This window comes from Sceloporus occidentalis, unplaced genomic scaffold, assembly GCF_023333645.1.
Source record: "Sceloporus occidentalis isolate IW3139 unplaced genomic scaffold, rSceOcc1.0.p SCAF_378, whole genome shotgun sequence".
Taxonomy (NCBI): Eukaryota; Metazoa; Chordata; class Lepidosauria; order Squamata; family Phrynosomatidae; genus Sceloporus; species Sceloporus occidentalis.
Genome location: NW_028317358.1, coordinates 44,016 through 61,879, shown reverse-complemented (window position 1 = coordinate 61,879; position 17,864 = coordinate 44,016). Strand labels below are relative to the sequence as shown.

The following is a 17,864-nucleotide window of genomic DNA, read 5'->3' as shown; positions in this document are numbered from 1 at the left end:
GAAGGGAATGTCCAATTTGAGGGATGGTTGGCAGTGCAAATAAGGGGGCTATGGGATACTACGTAATCCTTCCCTTAGATTGTCAGTGCACTAGGCTTTGTATCATAATAATTATGTGAGGCAGTGGCGACCCATGCAACTCTTTAACATATCATTAGTGCAAATTACTAGTGTCTAGTGACATGCAGGGTGCCAGCCGGCTGCTGCCAACAGTGTGAAAGCATTTCAATATTACCATGTAGCCCCAAATATATATATTTACATCTCAGCCGTATAGGAGAGCTGCTGATGTGTACAAAGGTTCCTTGTATAGCTTCCGAACTCTAATATTATGTCAGGGGCGGTCCAACATGCGGCCCGCGGGCCAAATGCGGCCCGTGGAACCTCGAGGTGTGGCCCGCGTGAGATCGGCAGCCAGGATCCTAAGAGCCCTGCTGCTTACTTGTGGGAGGGTCTATTCTCTGCTCCAGTCCTGCCTCCTCTGTGGGGAGAACGAGGGAGGCCGCGCCCCCTGCTCAAGTCTGTGAGCGGCATCGAGAGCTGTAGAGCAGGTAAGGGGATGGGGTAGGTTGTGTGAATGAGTATGTCTGATTGAGGGAATGAATCTGTCAATGAATGAATTTGTGTGTGTGTGATAGCATGGATGTGTAAGTGCTGGAACCTAGGCATGATGGGACTATGATTGCTGTTAGCAATCACACTCCTATCATGCCAAGTCAGCCAGTACATGCTGAAACCTGGCTAGCTGCCCCCCTTGTGTATTGATGCGGCCAGTAGTATGGGGTCTGCACTTACAGCCACCCTGTACCAGCATGTACTGGCTGACTTGGGATGATAGGAGTGTGATTGCTAACAGCAATCTGCTAACAGCAATCACAGTCCCATCATGCCTAGGTTCCAGCATTTACTGGTTGCCTGGGTATAAAAAGAGTGTGTTTGCTGTTAGCAATCACACTCCTATCATGCCAAGTCAGCCAGTACATGCTGAAACCTGGCTAGCTGCCCCCTTGTGTATTGAGGCTGCCAGCAGTATGGGGTGTGCACTCACAGCCACCCCGTACCAGCATGTATTGGCTGACTTGGGATGATAGGAGTGTGATTGCTAACAGCAATCTGCTAACAGCAATCACAGTCTCATCATGCCTAGGTTCCAGCATTCACTGGTTGCCTGGGTATAAAAAGAGTGTGTTTGCTGTTAGCAATCACACTCCTATCATGCCAAGTCATATTGTTGATTTTTTTTGTCCAATTGTGGTGTGTTACTTTTAATAAAAGCGTGGTTACACACTAAAATTGGACAAAAAATACAATGCCCAGCCAACCAGTACATGCTGGAATCTGGGTATGCCTGAGATTGCTGTTAACAATCATAATATATCATTTTTTTGTACAATTTTGGTGTGTAACTTACTTTTATTAAAAGTGTGTGGGGGTTCATTTTCAGTTTCGGCTAAGTGAACCCTGAATTTTTGGTTTTGGTCCAGAATTTTCATTTTAGTGCATCCCTAAAATAAATAGAACTATTTTATTTTTACTTATCCAGAATCCTGAATTTGTAGGCCCAGAATTCAGTGAGAGAAAAGTAAAGGTTTTGTGTCATTTACTTTATTTTAATCTGCATATCTTATTAAAGGCCATATTTTCTCTCAGTGAAAAATGAGTGCGGCCCTCGCACGGATACAATTCTGATGAAGTGGCCCACTGCAGAAAAAACTTGGACACCCCTGTATTATGTTCACATTCATTATGAAAGCCTGAAACTTTGGGACAGATCATACAGCTGTTATTACCAGAGTCTACACTGTAGAGGGACAGAGTACACTGACAAAAGCCACATCTAGTGTCACAGCCATACGCAATTAGGTAGGTCTAAAAAATATAGCTAAAAATATATCACAAAAAAAGGATGCTATTGATTTCAAAATAGTTGCATTCAATACAGTTAATCGCGATGGCAAGGGATCCCCCATCAAAATAATGCAGTAGCTAATTTCCTAATGTTCCAACTGTGGTTAATCCTTTTGTTCAATTAATTTAACTTTTTGCAAGTGGAAACTTCTCTGCAGGGACTCGGTCTTCTATGTAAATGTCCCTAAAAGGCAAAAAGAGATTTTAATCTAGTTTTTAACCAATATAGTTGGCTTCATTTCTTTTGGGGGCAGACAGGGAGACCTGAAAGTGATCGTTAGTGTTATCTTTGCATGTCTAGTACAATAACTATTAATATGTAACCATATTCATCTAGTTGTTCTAAACATGGTAGAGCTATTACCCCATCCACGTGGCTGCAAGACACCTGACGCTGTCATAACCCACGCTACCAGTCCTTTAAGGTCATTATAGCTTAATTCCCATGTCTTGTCTATGAACATAATGTTACACTTTTTGTTATAATGAATATTTTGCATTTCTGTCGTAATTTATTAAAGAACGTGTCTGCAAAACATTAACAACTAGAAATTATTCTTAATATCCTGGCTTACACAAAGCCGTTGGCATGGCCAAGTGCGACTAGACTTCTTGTAACTGTTTTTATCTACTAAAAGTCAGATGTGCAATAAAAGTAACATTAGCATTTCAGAAACATTTCACACCATGAGTAATCCTCAGAAAGGTAAAAAAAAAAGGAAAAGCAGGATTTTTTTCCCCATGACTTGGATTTATATTGAACAGATCTTCACGTTCGTTTGTTGACATGTTTTATTAAATGCTCCATAAACATTATCTGTACATCGACATTCGCACAAATACCAAAACTTACACGCCTTATGTACATACCACCCTGTATAAATATAGAAACTCTTGCACACCTGTGTGTGACTCTTGTACTAAATTTAGAGTTCATTTTGCAAGCTGGTGAAAATAAATTATGCACACAGTATAGGTACCTCTGTGATTTCATTGTTAAATATAAATATAGATTGATATATTTTATACAAATGCTTAAAAAAAATAACCATTCTAGCCATGAAACATACTGTGAAGACGTGAGAGAGCAGAGGATGAAAAACAGCCTCTTTGTTTCATCAACATTTTTAAACCATTCAGCAGTTTTTAAGATAGTCTTAATAAAATATGTTTAAGAAAACAAAATACCATTGCCGCTAATTATATTATGGCACTTATTAACCCCCCCTCCACTTTCATGATTCCAGCATCTGTTACAAATCAGGATACAGTTAGGAAGAGGGGGTCAGGTATATGCTGGGAAATGCCAGGAGTTATTGCAAACCTGTGTTTATAACCATTTGGAAAACTGCTGAACTATTTAAAAAAAAATACTAAAGCGCGTAGGCTGTTTTAACGCTCTACTGGTTATTGTAGCAATGTTAGAGGTGACAGTGCCTCTAAAGAACGAGCCTCAGGGTTCTTTGCGCTTCTGTAATAAAATGTGATCCTGAAACTCTTTTTGTCAATTGGGCAACTGGTGCCTTGGTCAACAAAGAATGATTTCACCTGGCATTAGCAGGGTTAATCCCTGGAAACATCACTGGCACATTCCTTTACCAAACTGTTCCAAGTGGGGCAGACAGTAGGTAGTTAAGCAAAGAAGTTATTTAAGAATTATTTATGGCGTCCTTATGTGCAACCATCTCCCTTAGAAAGACTTAGAGGTTCTGCTTTGAATTTATTTGGTATCCATACTTGGCACATTCTTGATCAAGATCCCTTAACAGCTTGTGTTCCTTTGGTCTGTAAGGCCGTACAAAACTATGTGTCTCCAGCAATATCCTGTTTAGTGTCTGTTCGTAATTAACATGCCTTCTCGCCATTATTATGTATTCCCTTTTCTCCAGCAGATTTGGACAATCACAAGTGTTGGGGACCCAGATGTACTCCCGCCTCAGGATGGGGAAATTGTTCTTGTATGTCATTATCACTTGGATATCGTAACATGTTTCCCTTCCGACAATCCTTTTGTTCAAAACTCTTCCTCGGAAAACTATGAAATAAAATAAAAAATAAGCCACAGAAAATGTCAGGTGTTTCTAGGACATTCTGCCTTTTAATGCTGCAGCCAGACACTGTTTGGTCTTCTGCTGGCAGAGCAAAAAAGAGAAATCAGAATTACTTACCAAAGTCCTTCTGACAATACTGCTTGATTTTGTTTTGCCGTCCTTTGACTTTTCTGCACTTTCCACATTTATCTGCAATTAGAAAAATGGAATTTGGTGATTGCTCACATGCTTGATCCTTTTTTTATTGTGTTTTGTTATCAAGTGGAAATATCTTGCAAGCTTTATCCTTTTACAGTCAAAACAGAAAAAAATGACTACCCTGGAAAAAGGGTTTGTTTTGGAGGTTGCTAAGGTGAACCGCTGGAAAACAATGTTAATAAAGGATCAGCTATGTAAGAAAGATTAGCAGAGCTGTAGTTATGAAAAAGTGACCCAACCTCTGAACACAATGGATGGTAAAAGCATAGCTGCCAACTGTCTGATTTGGACAGGATAGTCAAAACAGTGGTCCTCTTGGTAGACCAATGTTCCAACAGTCTTACGCTGATTTAACCAGAACATGCAATTTCTATTTCGCAGTGAAGAGGTGTTTGGCACATGGCTTGACCATAATATTAGCAGGATGTTACATGCTATGTAAAATGGACAAAGCATGAAGTAACACTGGAGCTTAGACCGTTTCAACTCAGCACAGCACTCCATCATGTTAATGGGCCAGTTAGGGAGATCAGCAATATCCTATTTAACTGGCCCTTTGAGTAGTGGCAATACAGGGAGCAATCAGGCTCCTTATTTTGTGGTCTCCTCCCTGGACCTGTAGGCCTAAACCTGAATATGCCACTGGACTAAGCGGCCATTATGCCAAATGAAAGCTGGCAGAGTTCTTTTACCCGGTCACTAGGGGCAAAGGCACTGGGGATTAAACAGGTGGTGTTTTTATGGGTACTATAAGTAAATAAAGTTATTGGTGAGGCAAACACAACCTCCTTAATGCCTGGGGGAAAACGGCCATTCCTGTACCTTTAAACACCAATTTTCTGCTAAGGTTAGGTAGGTGAATAATTTGTTTTTCCTTTTTTTAGTTCAAATGAATGAAGCAGAATGCATTTTCACTGTACAACTAAATATAGTTGTGTTAACAGACAGGAAAAATAGATATGATAGCATGGCAAAAAATGTATACGATGTTTGCATTTCAAGTGTTTGAAATAATCCATAAATGCAGCTGTGTTTAAAATTTTTAATTTTTTGCATTGTACAACCATAGATCATTTTTTTACTCAGGTTCACATGACAGCACAATTTATGTATAGAGACAACACTTATTTAAAAAACAAAACTGCTATCTTCAAATACCAGATAGACATCAATAGGATATGGAATTCTTAACGCTATCTGCGAGTCAGATCAGTAAGAGTCTCTAATTGCAGGATCTTTCATAAGGAACAGGAAACGAGATGTCTTCAAAAGGACATATCCTATCAATCTTGTTTTTCAAGACAGATTCCATCATGCTCTCTATATTGAAAATACTTAATAATTGCCAATTTTTGGACATCAGTAAAAAAACTTGTGAATTTTCTGAAATCTAAGGCATTCTTCAAAGACCAAAATAACTACAAATCACAGTCAAGACTTAAAAGCATTGTAAAATAAGAATTCAACCAAATGAATCTCGAGTCCAATAATACAAGTAAGACATAAATACTGGCCATACATTCCATTTAAAACACTACTGAATAGGTAGTCTGAATGTTGGGCATGATGTTCCATTTCGGTGCTGCCATATTAAGACGAGGATTAAGAATGCCTTTAGGTACTCTCATACTGGTTTATACTGGGCCTGTTGCGTGAGTGGACACTCAGCCCAACTGCCGAGTGTCCACCATGAATTGGATGTGAAATACATTAACACCACACTAGAGTTCCTCTACTTGAATGAAACCTACTAACTTTGATGACCAATCCTCCATGTGCTCCTGAACCAAATCCCCACTTAAAAACAGTCTTGAAGGCCTGGTCTCTACAATGATAATTATATATTCTTAATGCACAGCAGAAGCAGCTGGGAAGGAGTTTAGAGACAGAAGAAACCCAATAACTAAGGAATGCCTGCTTGTATTTGTATTCAGTAGAATGCTCTGGTGTCCAAAATGGACTCCAATATGCATTTAAAATGAAAACAGGACTGGAGTGCTCATTAGACAGGTGACTGCCCAGGAAGCTTAGCTGGTACAGGCGCTGCCATGGGTTCCTCCCTACATTAGAAAGCAAGTTCATGTAGAAATGGTTGCTGGAGGCATAGTTCATGTACTGTATTTGAAATTCTAATGTCAGCCCTGCTGGAACAAGCAGAGATGATCCCAGATTGTATAAGTTTCAGGCACCTTACGCAAGTTCTAAAATTCAGGGTTTTGCTTTGAACTTTTGAAGCTCAGTACTTCAGTAATGAGATTTCAAAGCCAACCACAAGAAGCCCCTATGATGTGGTGTATCCTTACAGGACAAATCAAGGGGCAGATATTGGTTAAAATGTGGTGTCTTGTTCACTCCACAAATGGCTCCACAAATTCTTCCAATGTAATAAACAAGGAAGGCAGAGGGAGATAATATCTCGTGAACATAAAAGCTTTGTGGAGCCAACATAAGTGCATCCAGCGAATGTGACACTGATATATCTGTTATATCCCACATGTTGAGCCTGTGTATCAGTCTGCTGCAATACCATCTGAACAAATAACAAGGTCCAAAGAATCACACACACCCAATTCCTCTCTACCACAGAACCGAATTGTTGAAGTCTGCACTTGGCTCAATGCCAGGCTGTTTTTGCCAAATAACTGACATCCTGACTTTTTTTTCCAGATAATGTTCTGCGTCTTCGCTTTGCCACTCCTGAAATGATATCCTGCTAACAGATCAAAGGTAACATTTTCACTCATTCAAGCAGAAAATATGAAAGAAAAATGGAGTCTAGCACTAAATCATTCCTATGAAAAGAGTGTGTGAAGGGAGACGGTTCAGTTTTTTATTTTTTTATTATTAGATATTATTAGATATTATTTATTTTCTACGTATGGCAGATAAAGTTACCGCAGAGTATATTTCACATCCTTTATTTTACTAAAAATAGAGCAGCAGCCAAGCTGGTATTTCTCAGCATTTTCCTGATTCCTTTAAGATCCAGTCATGTGCATTACGCTGTACTGCAACATATTGCAACTGGGCTGTCCCGACCAAGCCTTCTGTACCACAATAGTTCTTAAATATTTGCTCCATAGGCCCTACTTTGTCTACTATGGACAGGGGGTACTGCTTTTACACCCCATTGCACTGATAGATTATAAGTAAATCACATATCTCTGTAAAATAATAAGACTGAAATAAGGAAACTCCATATTTCTAATAGTTCTGGGGTGTCACTTTTCATCCATTTTTCCATCCAAATGCGTGGACGAACTTATCAGAATTTGGTCTTCTTCCCCACCGCACCTTCTTGTCTTGGAGGAGATGGGTTCCATCAAGTGCATCTTCTGCTGATCAATGTGCACGTGAGGATATTCACCTCCAGTCAGCGCCAGTGCTGGCACACGTGAGATTACCTGTAGGTCTCACACACATGCACATGCTTTAAGCAGCCAAAACTGGTGGGAATCATGGAGAGAGCGATGCATTGCAGCATTTTAACAAGGCAAGTACATTTTATATGAAAAACATTTATTGTAGATGAGGCTGTATGGGGCAGTAGATTGTCCTATTTAAAGCCAAACTAGTTTAAGGTGGAACAAAATATTCTCCAAAAATAGTTAGCTGCAAGATCAGACACTCCAAAGAAGTAATCAAAATGTACAAACTGAAGCGCTCTTCAAAGCCCATCCCAATGTGATGCAAACGTATGATTTGGAGTTCACTTAAGGAGAGGAATGCGGAATAGTGCAAAATCAATGGAGAACTGGGATGGGCTACAAACAGTACTTTTATATTTCCTTTATATATGGTGACAAATAATGCCTGCATAGTAGAAATAAATTAGACTAGAAATATCATTTGGTCACTCAAGCTGCTGCTATACATAATCACTTATAAAGTAGCATTCCCCGAGAGTTCAGATCTCCAGTCACTATCACGGGTAGAAGCCCCACTGTCCTGCTTTTGTGGACTGATCCAAGAAGCTGTAAATTCAATTCAACAGCACCGATCTCCATTGTAGCTTCCACGTTGCCAGTCTAGGCTGACCACATCGGCCATGTTTTCCAGGACACATATCATTTTACAGATTGCTGACCAGCCCAGATAAAATGCTGCCCTGCAGTTTGAGGGATGTGTATCTGACTAATTGGTTCCCTTCGATAAGCATTTTATCTGGGCTGGTTACCAATATGTAAAGATTATATGAGTACTGGAAAACATGGCCGATGTGGTCACCCTAGTGGCCACCTTTCAATGCTCTGAAGCGGGTGGCTTTTCCTAAAAGAGTAGCCTGCCTTATGGGAAATCTGGCTCTATTCATTACATCTCACTGCACCTGCTGCTTATATTACAATCAGAGTTAGTATGTACACCTGGACAGAGTGATGACATTATAAATATGAAGATATTCGCACATTGCACAAACTTTACTGTAGACCACTTGTTTAATCATTAATCCAGTGGTTTGAAGGAACTTTTTAAAAGAAGGACTGCAGTGGTGACATTACACAGATATTTTTGCTGCTGCTGCACATTTATGGATACAGGGAAGACGCCAAAATCTTGGGGTCAGAGAGACAGATTTCTCTGTATCAGTCGGAGACATGTCTCGCGTAATAGTTAAAACAAAAAATAATACATCAGAAACAAGAGCTTCTCTTCATTTTTCCGGCCAAGGGCACTAGTGCTGGATTCCTTTTCCACAACCTATTCCCTCATTCCAACCAAATATGATTATTTTGTCTATCCCAAGGCTTGGGGTAAGCAAGCAAGCATTTAACAAAATGTTTGATCAACTACATAGAAAAACCCTCTTTCATAATGGTAACCAAATATTTTTATATATTTTGGTAAATGTTCAAGGGCAATAATTTTCCCCTAAAAGAAAGTCATTTTACTCACTGTCTGCTGTTGATTCTTTAATGAGGTTGGACTCCATGTTCTCCCTTTCGAGGCGGGCCTGATGTGGACGTTTTGCCAGTGTTGTTGCTCTTTGTGCTATAAAGGAAAAACGTAATTTAACCGTGAGTTCAACATTCAAGCATATCCCCAAAAGACTTCCATTTTCAAATGAGATTAATAATATATTAATATTTGAGTAATAAAAGAGCACATTTTTAGTCTGCCTTATTCCGAACAAGGTGGACTGTTTATTATCACAAAATATCTGTGTATAAGATTGTATTACTTCTTAGAGTTTAAAACTAATTTATAGTATGCAACTACGTGGTTTTATGGCAACCCAACGATTCTATAATTTTCATAGAATTTGACAACACATAAGAGCCATTTGGCCCATCTAGTCTGCCCAATTTTTGTATAAACCTCAAACTTTATTTCGCATTCCTGTTTAAATTCCCTCACTGTATTACTATAGTACTAAGCTACACGCATTTATGCAAATACAATTCCATACCTTCAAAACAAAAGAGTAAATTGAAACAATAGTCTAAAATCTAATTACCAAATGATTCCATGACTGAGGAGCCCAGTGTTCCATAGACATGCATGGCCAAGGCCGGTCAGACAAAATGAACTAAGCTTTTTCATCCTGTATTCTCATCTCCTCCGTTTCATCCCATTGATTTCCTTATGTTATTTCACCCTCTTTTATTTCAGAAAAATAGCTTTTTGTATTCCCATTTTCATTAATTTAAGGTTTTGTTGTCCTTTTATTTCATGTGACTGATTTACGTTAAATCCTTTTTTCGAATTTTTCCCATTTTGTAAAAAATGCACTATTTCTAAGCTTCAAAGGGGTTGGAAAAAACCTTCACTCATGCAGCATGCCGACTGATAAAAGGATATGATGCCCTAACACATTTCAGGAAACAGAAACGTAAATATTAGTGACTTTTAACCCCTGAGCTCAAAGAGATGGTAACATTTTGTTTGTGTCAGGGTTCTGTCTTCTGTTCTCCTTAATTGCATCTCGCCGTGGGAGTGTACGTATGTTTATACAATGTAAAAGATAGCGAGTCAGGGACAGCAGGGACATTTTAAACAGTCCGAGGCAATTATTCTGCGTGTGGGAGAATTCTGCCCATAAAATAATCCTGCCATTCGGAGCTCAAAAGGTAAGTGTTTACAAAACTGGAGTTTGTCCATGGAAACGAGCCAGTCAATTCAAAAGGGTTTCTTACGGAGAGCCTGCTAATCCTTCCATCCAATTAAGTTCTTGCAGACACTAAGTTTATAGCATGCAGCGTATCTTCAACCCTCCACACTTTGACTCAATTGATAATCATGTCTGTTGTAAACCATATGACCCAAAGATATATATATCTAACCCTAAATATATATATATATATTATTATTATTTTTTTTTCGTATACCCATACCTGGGCCTTTAAATTTTGGAGGTATTACAGCAGTTAGTAAAAGAGCATCTTAACTCTGCAGATCCCTGCCATGTGGTTTTGCTCAGATGCCGAGTGACTATTCACTTATGGTTCCTGAGCTCCCTTTTTTCACTCTTTATGTTTTTGAAGACCATTCCCAGCGGAATACTGCTTTGTGGAAGTTGAAGCACCATAGATCTAGGAATATCATATTTTCACTCACCACTTGGTTTTGTAGTTGTTGGTGGCCGGGTGGTAATTGGCAGAACAGGTGACAGAGACACTTCCACCTGGTCTTGTAGCGAGCTTCGGTCCCTTTGGTGTTGAATATGGTAATCTTTAGGAAGCCAGTATTCATATTCTATGCCCAGATTCTGCTCGGTAAAAAGGACCTGGAATAGAAAACATTTATATCATAGATGCATATTTTTTCTGCATTTTTCTGTATTTAACACTTAGAAGTGAGTGTAGAATCAGTAACTGCATTCCAAGTACTTTTGATTGGGTATACAATATAATTCCTGAACCATGTGGTATTTTCCTCATTCATATTTTTGCAAGAAGCATTACCAGTAATTGTCATATAATACAATAAAGCAAGCAATCCCAAAAAGTTTCTTCAAAGAAAATAATAAACTTAGAGGTCTGCTAAGGTATATTTTCTTAACATGCCAGAAAGCTTATCACTGATGACAACACATGTAATATCACAATGCTGTACATCCCCCAAAAATACTTTATAACAGAATATGGCAGCAGGCCTTAACTAACCATTGCGTGTGTGTGTGTACATACATGTATATAATTAGGCTAGCAGAATAAATCCTAACCATAACATGCAGATCCTCATCTGTAGGCCCTGTTGCCTCAAAGCTTTCTTGGTTGTCAGCAGACCGCCGGTATTGAATCTTGGTCCCAGCTACATTGTAATCTCCGGGATGGCTAATGGCCCAATTGCCATTGATCATGTAGTGATAATTTCTGTTTCTCAGAGCTGTAAAACAGAACATAAAAATTTAAGGTCACTTGATTGGAAAACAATCCCACCCCGTGCTAGAGCAGTATGGCCATGTCACCATACGTCTCAATATCCAGAACCAAAGGGTCATCAGAGTAATACTGAATTTACATAGGAGAGCTTTATTTTTTGGGGATGATGTGTCAGTAAAACCAGGAAGACTATTTTGTGGACAAGTTTGGTTTCTGTAAAGAATTATAATTAATCGACACTTTAAATAGGAAGATTTTTTCTAAAAAACATAAATTATATATTTCAAGCTACCTTCCCAGTAGTACATAAAGTCTTTTGCACTATAGTGGATGACATAATGAAAAACAATAATAAAAATACATTTAAAATTTCTGTTGCCAAATGTTGCTAATCAGAAATGATTACAATCATTGCATTTATTTGGTTATTTATTAGCACTAAGTAATAACAGGAATACATTAGATTTTTTACAACGTCCCTTACAATAATCTAATGTGCCAAATTCTGTATTCGTTCCTCTGCAGAAACTTGTTTTACAAAAACTGTCTATTTCCTTATTCTGGCGTCAACAGGAAGCTTTTATAATAATGAAATACCCTGTAAAGGACGATCAAAGGAGTTATATTTTTAATCAGCCAGAATGAAGTTGCATAAACAGCAGAGGAACATCAATTTATTCTTGGACTTTTTAGTGTTTGGCTTATTCGCGGTCAGCAGCTGATCCATTCTTTTCAAGTATTTCTTTTGAAGGTTGCTGGAACAATTGCTCCTCTACTGGATTTCTTTTCACACAACAAATGAAAGTTGCATTTTTTTTTTACAAAACATCAAGAAAGCGCCGACAAATGTTACAAATTCCTTAAGTGTTCTTAAGATATTTTAAGTTGTAACACTGTTCTCTGAGCGTGGGAGATAAACAAAAATATATTGTTCTATATCAGTGCACATGCTGATCCAATTCTCCAACAAATAAAACCCAAAGAAATGTCAACCATTTGTCAGCCAATTGGTACGCATGGAGCCAGAAAATGATCCAGTTCAGCTTCAACTCTTTTTTGGCTTTATCATCATTTGTTGAAGTTTTGTATATGGTCATTCTGTGTTCTGCTTATTAAGCATTAATTGTTGCCTCCTCATAAACACTACACCTATTGTCTTAAGGACCATGTCTACATCATAACCAGTCTTCTTTACCCCTGCCTTGGCAACCAAGCATTTGAATGGAATAAAAACCAGTGTTAATGGACAAGTTTCAGTACAGAGTGGAGCTAATGATGGGGCAATGACTGAGATTTATGCCTAATGAGTGACACTTGAGGTTAGCCATGGTCTAAAAACACTCCCACTTCTATACATTGCATTCAACGCCTAGAAATCCATAAAGTCGGATGTCATTCCCAAGAGGTGAGCTGACAGGGGTAGAGGCAAAGGTGTCTTTTTTGTCTCTGTGTTTCTGATTCCTGGGCAAGACATTACCTGCCTTGATGCGGAGTCCAATGAACAGATAAGAATATGTTTAGAAAAAGCCAGAGGGCTTAAAAATACCCTACTAATGAGACAGCTCAGAACATACACAAGATCATGCCGATTACTAGGAGCTTTATGGTAATTATTTTCCATGACATATACCACAAAAGCTCTTAGCTCACTTTTTGAAACATGAGACTTCAAACACGCTGTTCTTGGAAAAATACATGTTTTGATTCTACAATAAATTTAAACCTAAAGTGGCAATTAATGCAGCACGCAGTCCATATGGGGTTCCATTGTAACCCCTAGAGTGGGGTATCTGCTGTGTCTTCTCAGAATCTAACATATTATTCCAGTAAAGCTTAGCATTATATTAACGTTAAAGTTCTGAAAGAAGGCTCTTGCCATGTATTATTATATTACACGTTAATGGAGCTATGTTAATTAAAGAAATGAAGGTGGAATTTTGGACAAAATGCTTAATTTATAGCTAGGAGAAGCATTCCATTGGGTTCTATGGAACTATACCCCAGAAAGCACCAGTTTTGCTTTTATAAACACCAAACATAGCTTGTGGCATTTGGAGAAATGTGAACTTAGAGCAAATACCATTGGAAATCTTTCAAGTATCCTCTACTTACCCAGGTAATTGTTACTCTTATCGGTCACTTTGATGTGTGTAGCACCTGCAGGGATCATGGTCACTTCGTTGTATCCAAAGAGCCCTAAAAATGGATTGTAGAGTAACCAAAAATGAATGAGAATTCTTCCATAAGGCACTTCTCTAAATAGCATAGCTGTATCTGAGATTGGAAGGCTTAAATGTCCTTGTATTTTATTGCTTTGAAATATAAGTCCATGCTGTAATTTGTTAAATCATATGTCTGGATGCTTCTGTCAAATTCTTTCACTTTAGAGTATGCTCATAGGTTTTAGCGTGAATAAATATGGCACACTCAAAGGGTCAGAGAAGCCCATTTTGTTCAAATCGAAAGGACAACTGCATGCAAAGTAATTGGGGTGAGTGTGTGCTTACGTTCTCCGCTTGGACTGAGCTCTGCTAGCGTCTGCCTGCCAGGCCAAGCAAAATATCCTGTTCTCAAGTTTGTATTCAACAAATGGCATGATTGTTACTTTAAAAAACCTTGTGACAGTGCTACCCTTGGCCAATGATACATGTATACACCGCGGACTATGAATGTATAACCCAGGTCCCAATAACGAGCACTGCGTCCAATACACTTTGCATGGGTTTGTAGAAGATGTTTTCCCACAAACAGTCATGGAAAGATAGTAAAATGTTTAGCAGCTGCCCACTGAATATGTTGTTATAATACAAATACAATGACCCCCTCCAGAAGAATATGAACGATTTTCTAGAAGCCATTTTATTGAAACTATGAGCCATATTCAGTTTTACATCTGTTCCTTTTCGTGACTACCACCTCCTCTCTAAATATAAAAGTGTTTGACATCCATCAACACAGGCATACTAGAATAATAACTATAATCCCTGGCTTTACAAGTAACTCGAAAGCTGACACATTAAACCACAGTGTGTTCCTCGCAGGGAGTGTTCATCATAATAACAGAAACTGGAATGTGAGAAGAGACAGGTAGACATGGAGCCATGCGCTGGAGTACATTCATGGATAACCAGGGCATCACCCACACACTGGACACTACACGTGGAACAGCCTCCCAGCAGAAGTAGTAGATTTCATGGTGGCCAAGCTATCCTGAATCTACAATGAGACCAGGGACTGGTTAAGGTTTGAGTTTTTGCATCATAAAAAGGATTAGAATGGTCTTCTATGAAACACATTGACATAACGTAAGGGGATTGTAAAACGGATGTTCTTACCCTAGAAGCCCTAGTCACTGGGACTCTCATCATTGCATGGAAAGCAGGGGGCATAAGCCCACAAGTGGGAGGAATACAAGGAGCAGAGATGAAACCAGCACTCTCTCCCACACACTCCTGCATATACTCCTGCTTCTGATCTATGCTGGAATTACCACTTTCCAGAGAAACTACCCTATTGATCGCTACTGGACTTTGAAACAGTCTTATTGTTTTAATGTTGTATTCACCCCAAGCTTACTGCATGATGCTATTAATAGCAGTTAATAAGAGATATCAGTGGATTATGTGTCATTTGATACTTAACCTATGTGTTCAACAAATATTTTACAGATTGCAGCTGGGTTACAAATAATTATTAGTCTTTATTAGAATTGTTAGACACAGGGAAACTGTAGCATGCAATGTCGTTTTACACAAAAGGAAACAATCCGCGTGAGCCATATATTCACTGGCATAGCTGTTCAAAGCTGATAAGGTCCGAATTCACAGCCGGAAGAATAAGAGCTACAATTGTCTCAATATTAATTAATATAATCCTTGGATAAAAGCTCAGCCGGCTATATACTGAGCATAACGATTTTTGGTTCTCTCTCCTGTTGAACAGCAGTGGTCACAACTGGTGGCCCTCAATTGTTTTGGAGCACCCTCATAATGCCTGCAATCTTAGACTGTATTGAGTTGTCCTCATCTATGTTTCTGAATAATATGTCATCCTCCACGTTAGGGTGATTAGTCTAAACTATAGCTGCAGGTCCACATGCTTTTGTAAATATAAAATTGTTTTGTATTAGACATTTTTACATAGTCTACAGTGATAATAGTTCCATATGAGTTGTGTTCCTAGTCATCTTCTTTTCCAGTGGTTCTAGATGTTAATCATCAAAATCAATGTTTGTGTCTGTCTAATATTGCTGGTAAGGGCCGATTTTCTGTGAAATAAAGTAGGAGGAAGGATAAGAGAACACAAAAGCCCGTCCCATAGATGGTAAGTTGATGAGCTATTCAAAGATGATTACCAGAGGCGGGATACTTTGTAGTGTAGATATTGTGGTGATGTCTGCACGATACGTTTTTTCCTCCACAAACACCACAGATGTCTGCCTTCTCTTCTGATCCTAAGATGTGGTCACAGCCAACTTTCTGTTGGGAATGAAAATCCATCAACACAAGTATCACATGAGATGAAGAGATGACATGGAGAGGTCACCAGAACTACAAACAATGAGTTTAAAAAAAAAAAAATTTTTTAAGACTGATAGCATTCCTTTTACGTTTTCCTTCAACAGGACCAGCCAGGGATGGCAATGTTTTGTATGGAATGTTTTATTTTGGCCTGTACAATCATATGTGTTGGTTTTAGCAACATAACATTCAGAAACAAGACAGAAAAATCTTCAAAAGAAAATCAGCTCTAGAAACATCAATGATGTTTGTAGGCTGCCGTCCGGGACTCCCTTGTGTAAGTTCTAGCTGTATATAGCAGGTATCACAGGTGTATAGGTTTAATACACATTTAAATAAATTCATATGCTGGACTCAAAAATAAATCATTCAGTTTTTTCATATGCAAGGATACCGATGATGATTTTTTTTTTTAACTTAAAATAGATAAAAGTGTTTTTCTCTTCACATCAACCGTGGGTGGGCACACTTACCAGGCACTGGCCATTAATGCAGATGCCATCATGTTCTTCTCTGCACGATGTTCCATCCAAAACCCGGCCAAAATTATAATAGAAATTTTGCCCTTGTGCCAAGCAGCTGAGCTCACAGTCACTTTGTCCTTATAAGGAAACATAAATGTGCAGACATTGATATAAAAACATGGCATACAGATCTTTTTCCCACACACAAAGTCATTGGGATTTATCTGATAAAGCCAAAGTTTGCAGGAGAGCTGCAATTTCAACTCCACGACTTCTTAGTGAATCATGAAAGGCCCAGTGACGGTCTCCTGCAAGAACATTTGAAAATTACTGGGGTTGGCCCTTAATGTTTCACCATCGAGTCAGGGAACTGAAATTACCATTTCTTGGTTGTTGTAACCACAATTAAGGGGCAGAGGAGAAGATTGACAACGGTGGTATTTTCAGAGGCCAACATCCACTTAAGCAAATATATATGTTTTTAAAACTGTAGTACACAATGTCTGGCAACTTTAAACCTTTAGAATAAAGTTTATTCTAGAATACATACACCATGTTGTTTGTTAATTGGGACATGACAAGCCTAACCCATTTTTATGGAATGAAGAGGAGAAGCCATAGCTTTTTCTCCTTGAGGAACATAGATACTGGATCATATTAAAGGGTTACAAGTTAAGCAATGTAAATTACATCTCTGGAGGCAATTTGGCTCTTAAGCAGTACATTTCCAGGTGATGTGCTGGTCTATTTTGAGGATATTTATACATCTACTGGGCTTTAAAAAAAAACATATCAAATGGGACACTCATCACTTGCTTATGATACGGTCTAACTGTTAGCAACGCTGTGGTAAATCATGCCTAGATTTTTGTTTGTTTGTTTTTAGAGAACCTTTAAATATTTGAGGCCCAGCTCGAATAGTGCACACAGGAATAGCTATTGAATCGTGTATCAGATAAGTAACTCAACAAAGTCAAATTGTGGTTGGAAACAGTAGCTGAACTGTAAGAGGACGTGATGGTTTTGAGGGTTTTAAAAGTTGGCGAAATGAGTTGCTTGTTATACGATATGGATGAAGGATATACCATGTCAAGGAGGAACAGTATGAGAGGACAGTTTATGGTGAGGTAGGCTAGCTTTGTGCCAGCAGTGTCACTGATTAAAGACTAAGGCAAGGGTAGGATCGTACTGGTAGGGAGAAATTGGAATATGGTTTATCAACTGTATTTTGTAGATGCTGAATCTCCCAAATTAGACGCCAAGCTTCAAGAAATGTCAAGATGACCAACTTCTAGACATTTAAAAGTTATTAGACCAGGTATATGGTATGCAATGTTTTGCTGGTCATTGTAGAAGACATTACAAAAAGGGCCAAAGCAAGATGTTCTGTTTACCTGAATG

The 17,864-nt window shown here is 38.6% G+C and overlaps 1 protein-coding gene across 1 annotated transcript in view; it reads right to left on the bottom strand.

Moving 5' to 3' along the window:
- Window positions 1-2,034: 2,034 nt before the first annotated feature.
- The window catches only part of LOC149273394 (ADAMTS-like protein 5), a 55,434-nt gene continuing 39,604 nt past the window's right edge, over window positions 2,035-17,864 (bottom strand). Inside the window, exons 3-11 of the mRNA XM_089506358.1 lie at window positions 16,473-16,600; window positions 15,834-15,957; window positions 13,592-13,675; window positions 11,320-11,483; window positions 10,713-10,881; window positions 9,051-9,146; window positions 4,077-4,148; window positions 3,646-3,943; window positions 2,035-2,092 (exon numbers count right to left, since the gene is read on the bottom strand). Coding sequence (XP_089362484.1) covers window positions 2,035-2,092; window positions 3,646-3,943; window positions 4,077-4,148; window positions 9,051-9,146; window positions 10,713-10,881; window positions 11,320-11,483; window positions 13,592-13,675; window positions 15,834-15,957; window positions 16,473-16,600 — 1,193 coding nt within the window. The remainder of the gene's footprint in view (window positions 2,093-3,645; window positions 3,944-4,076; window positions 4,149-9,050; window positions 9,147-10,712; window positions 10,882-11,319; window positions 11,484-13,591; window positions 13,676-15,833; window positions 15,958-16,472; window positions 16,601-17,864) is intronic.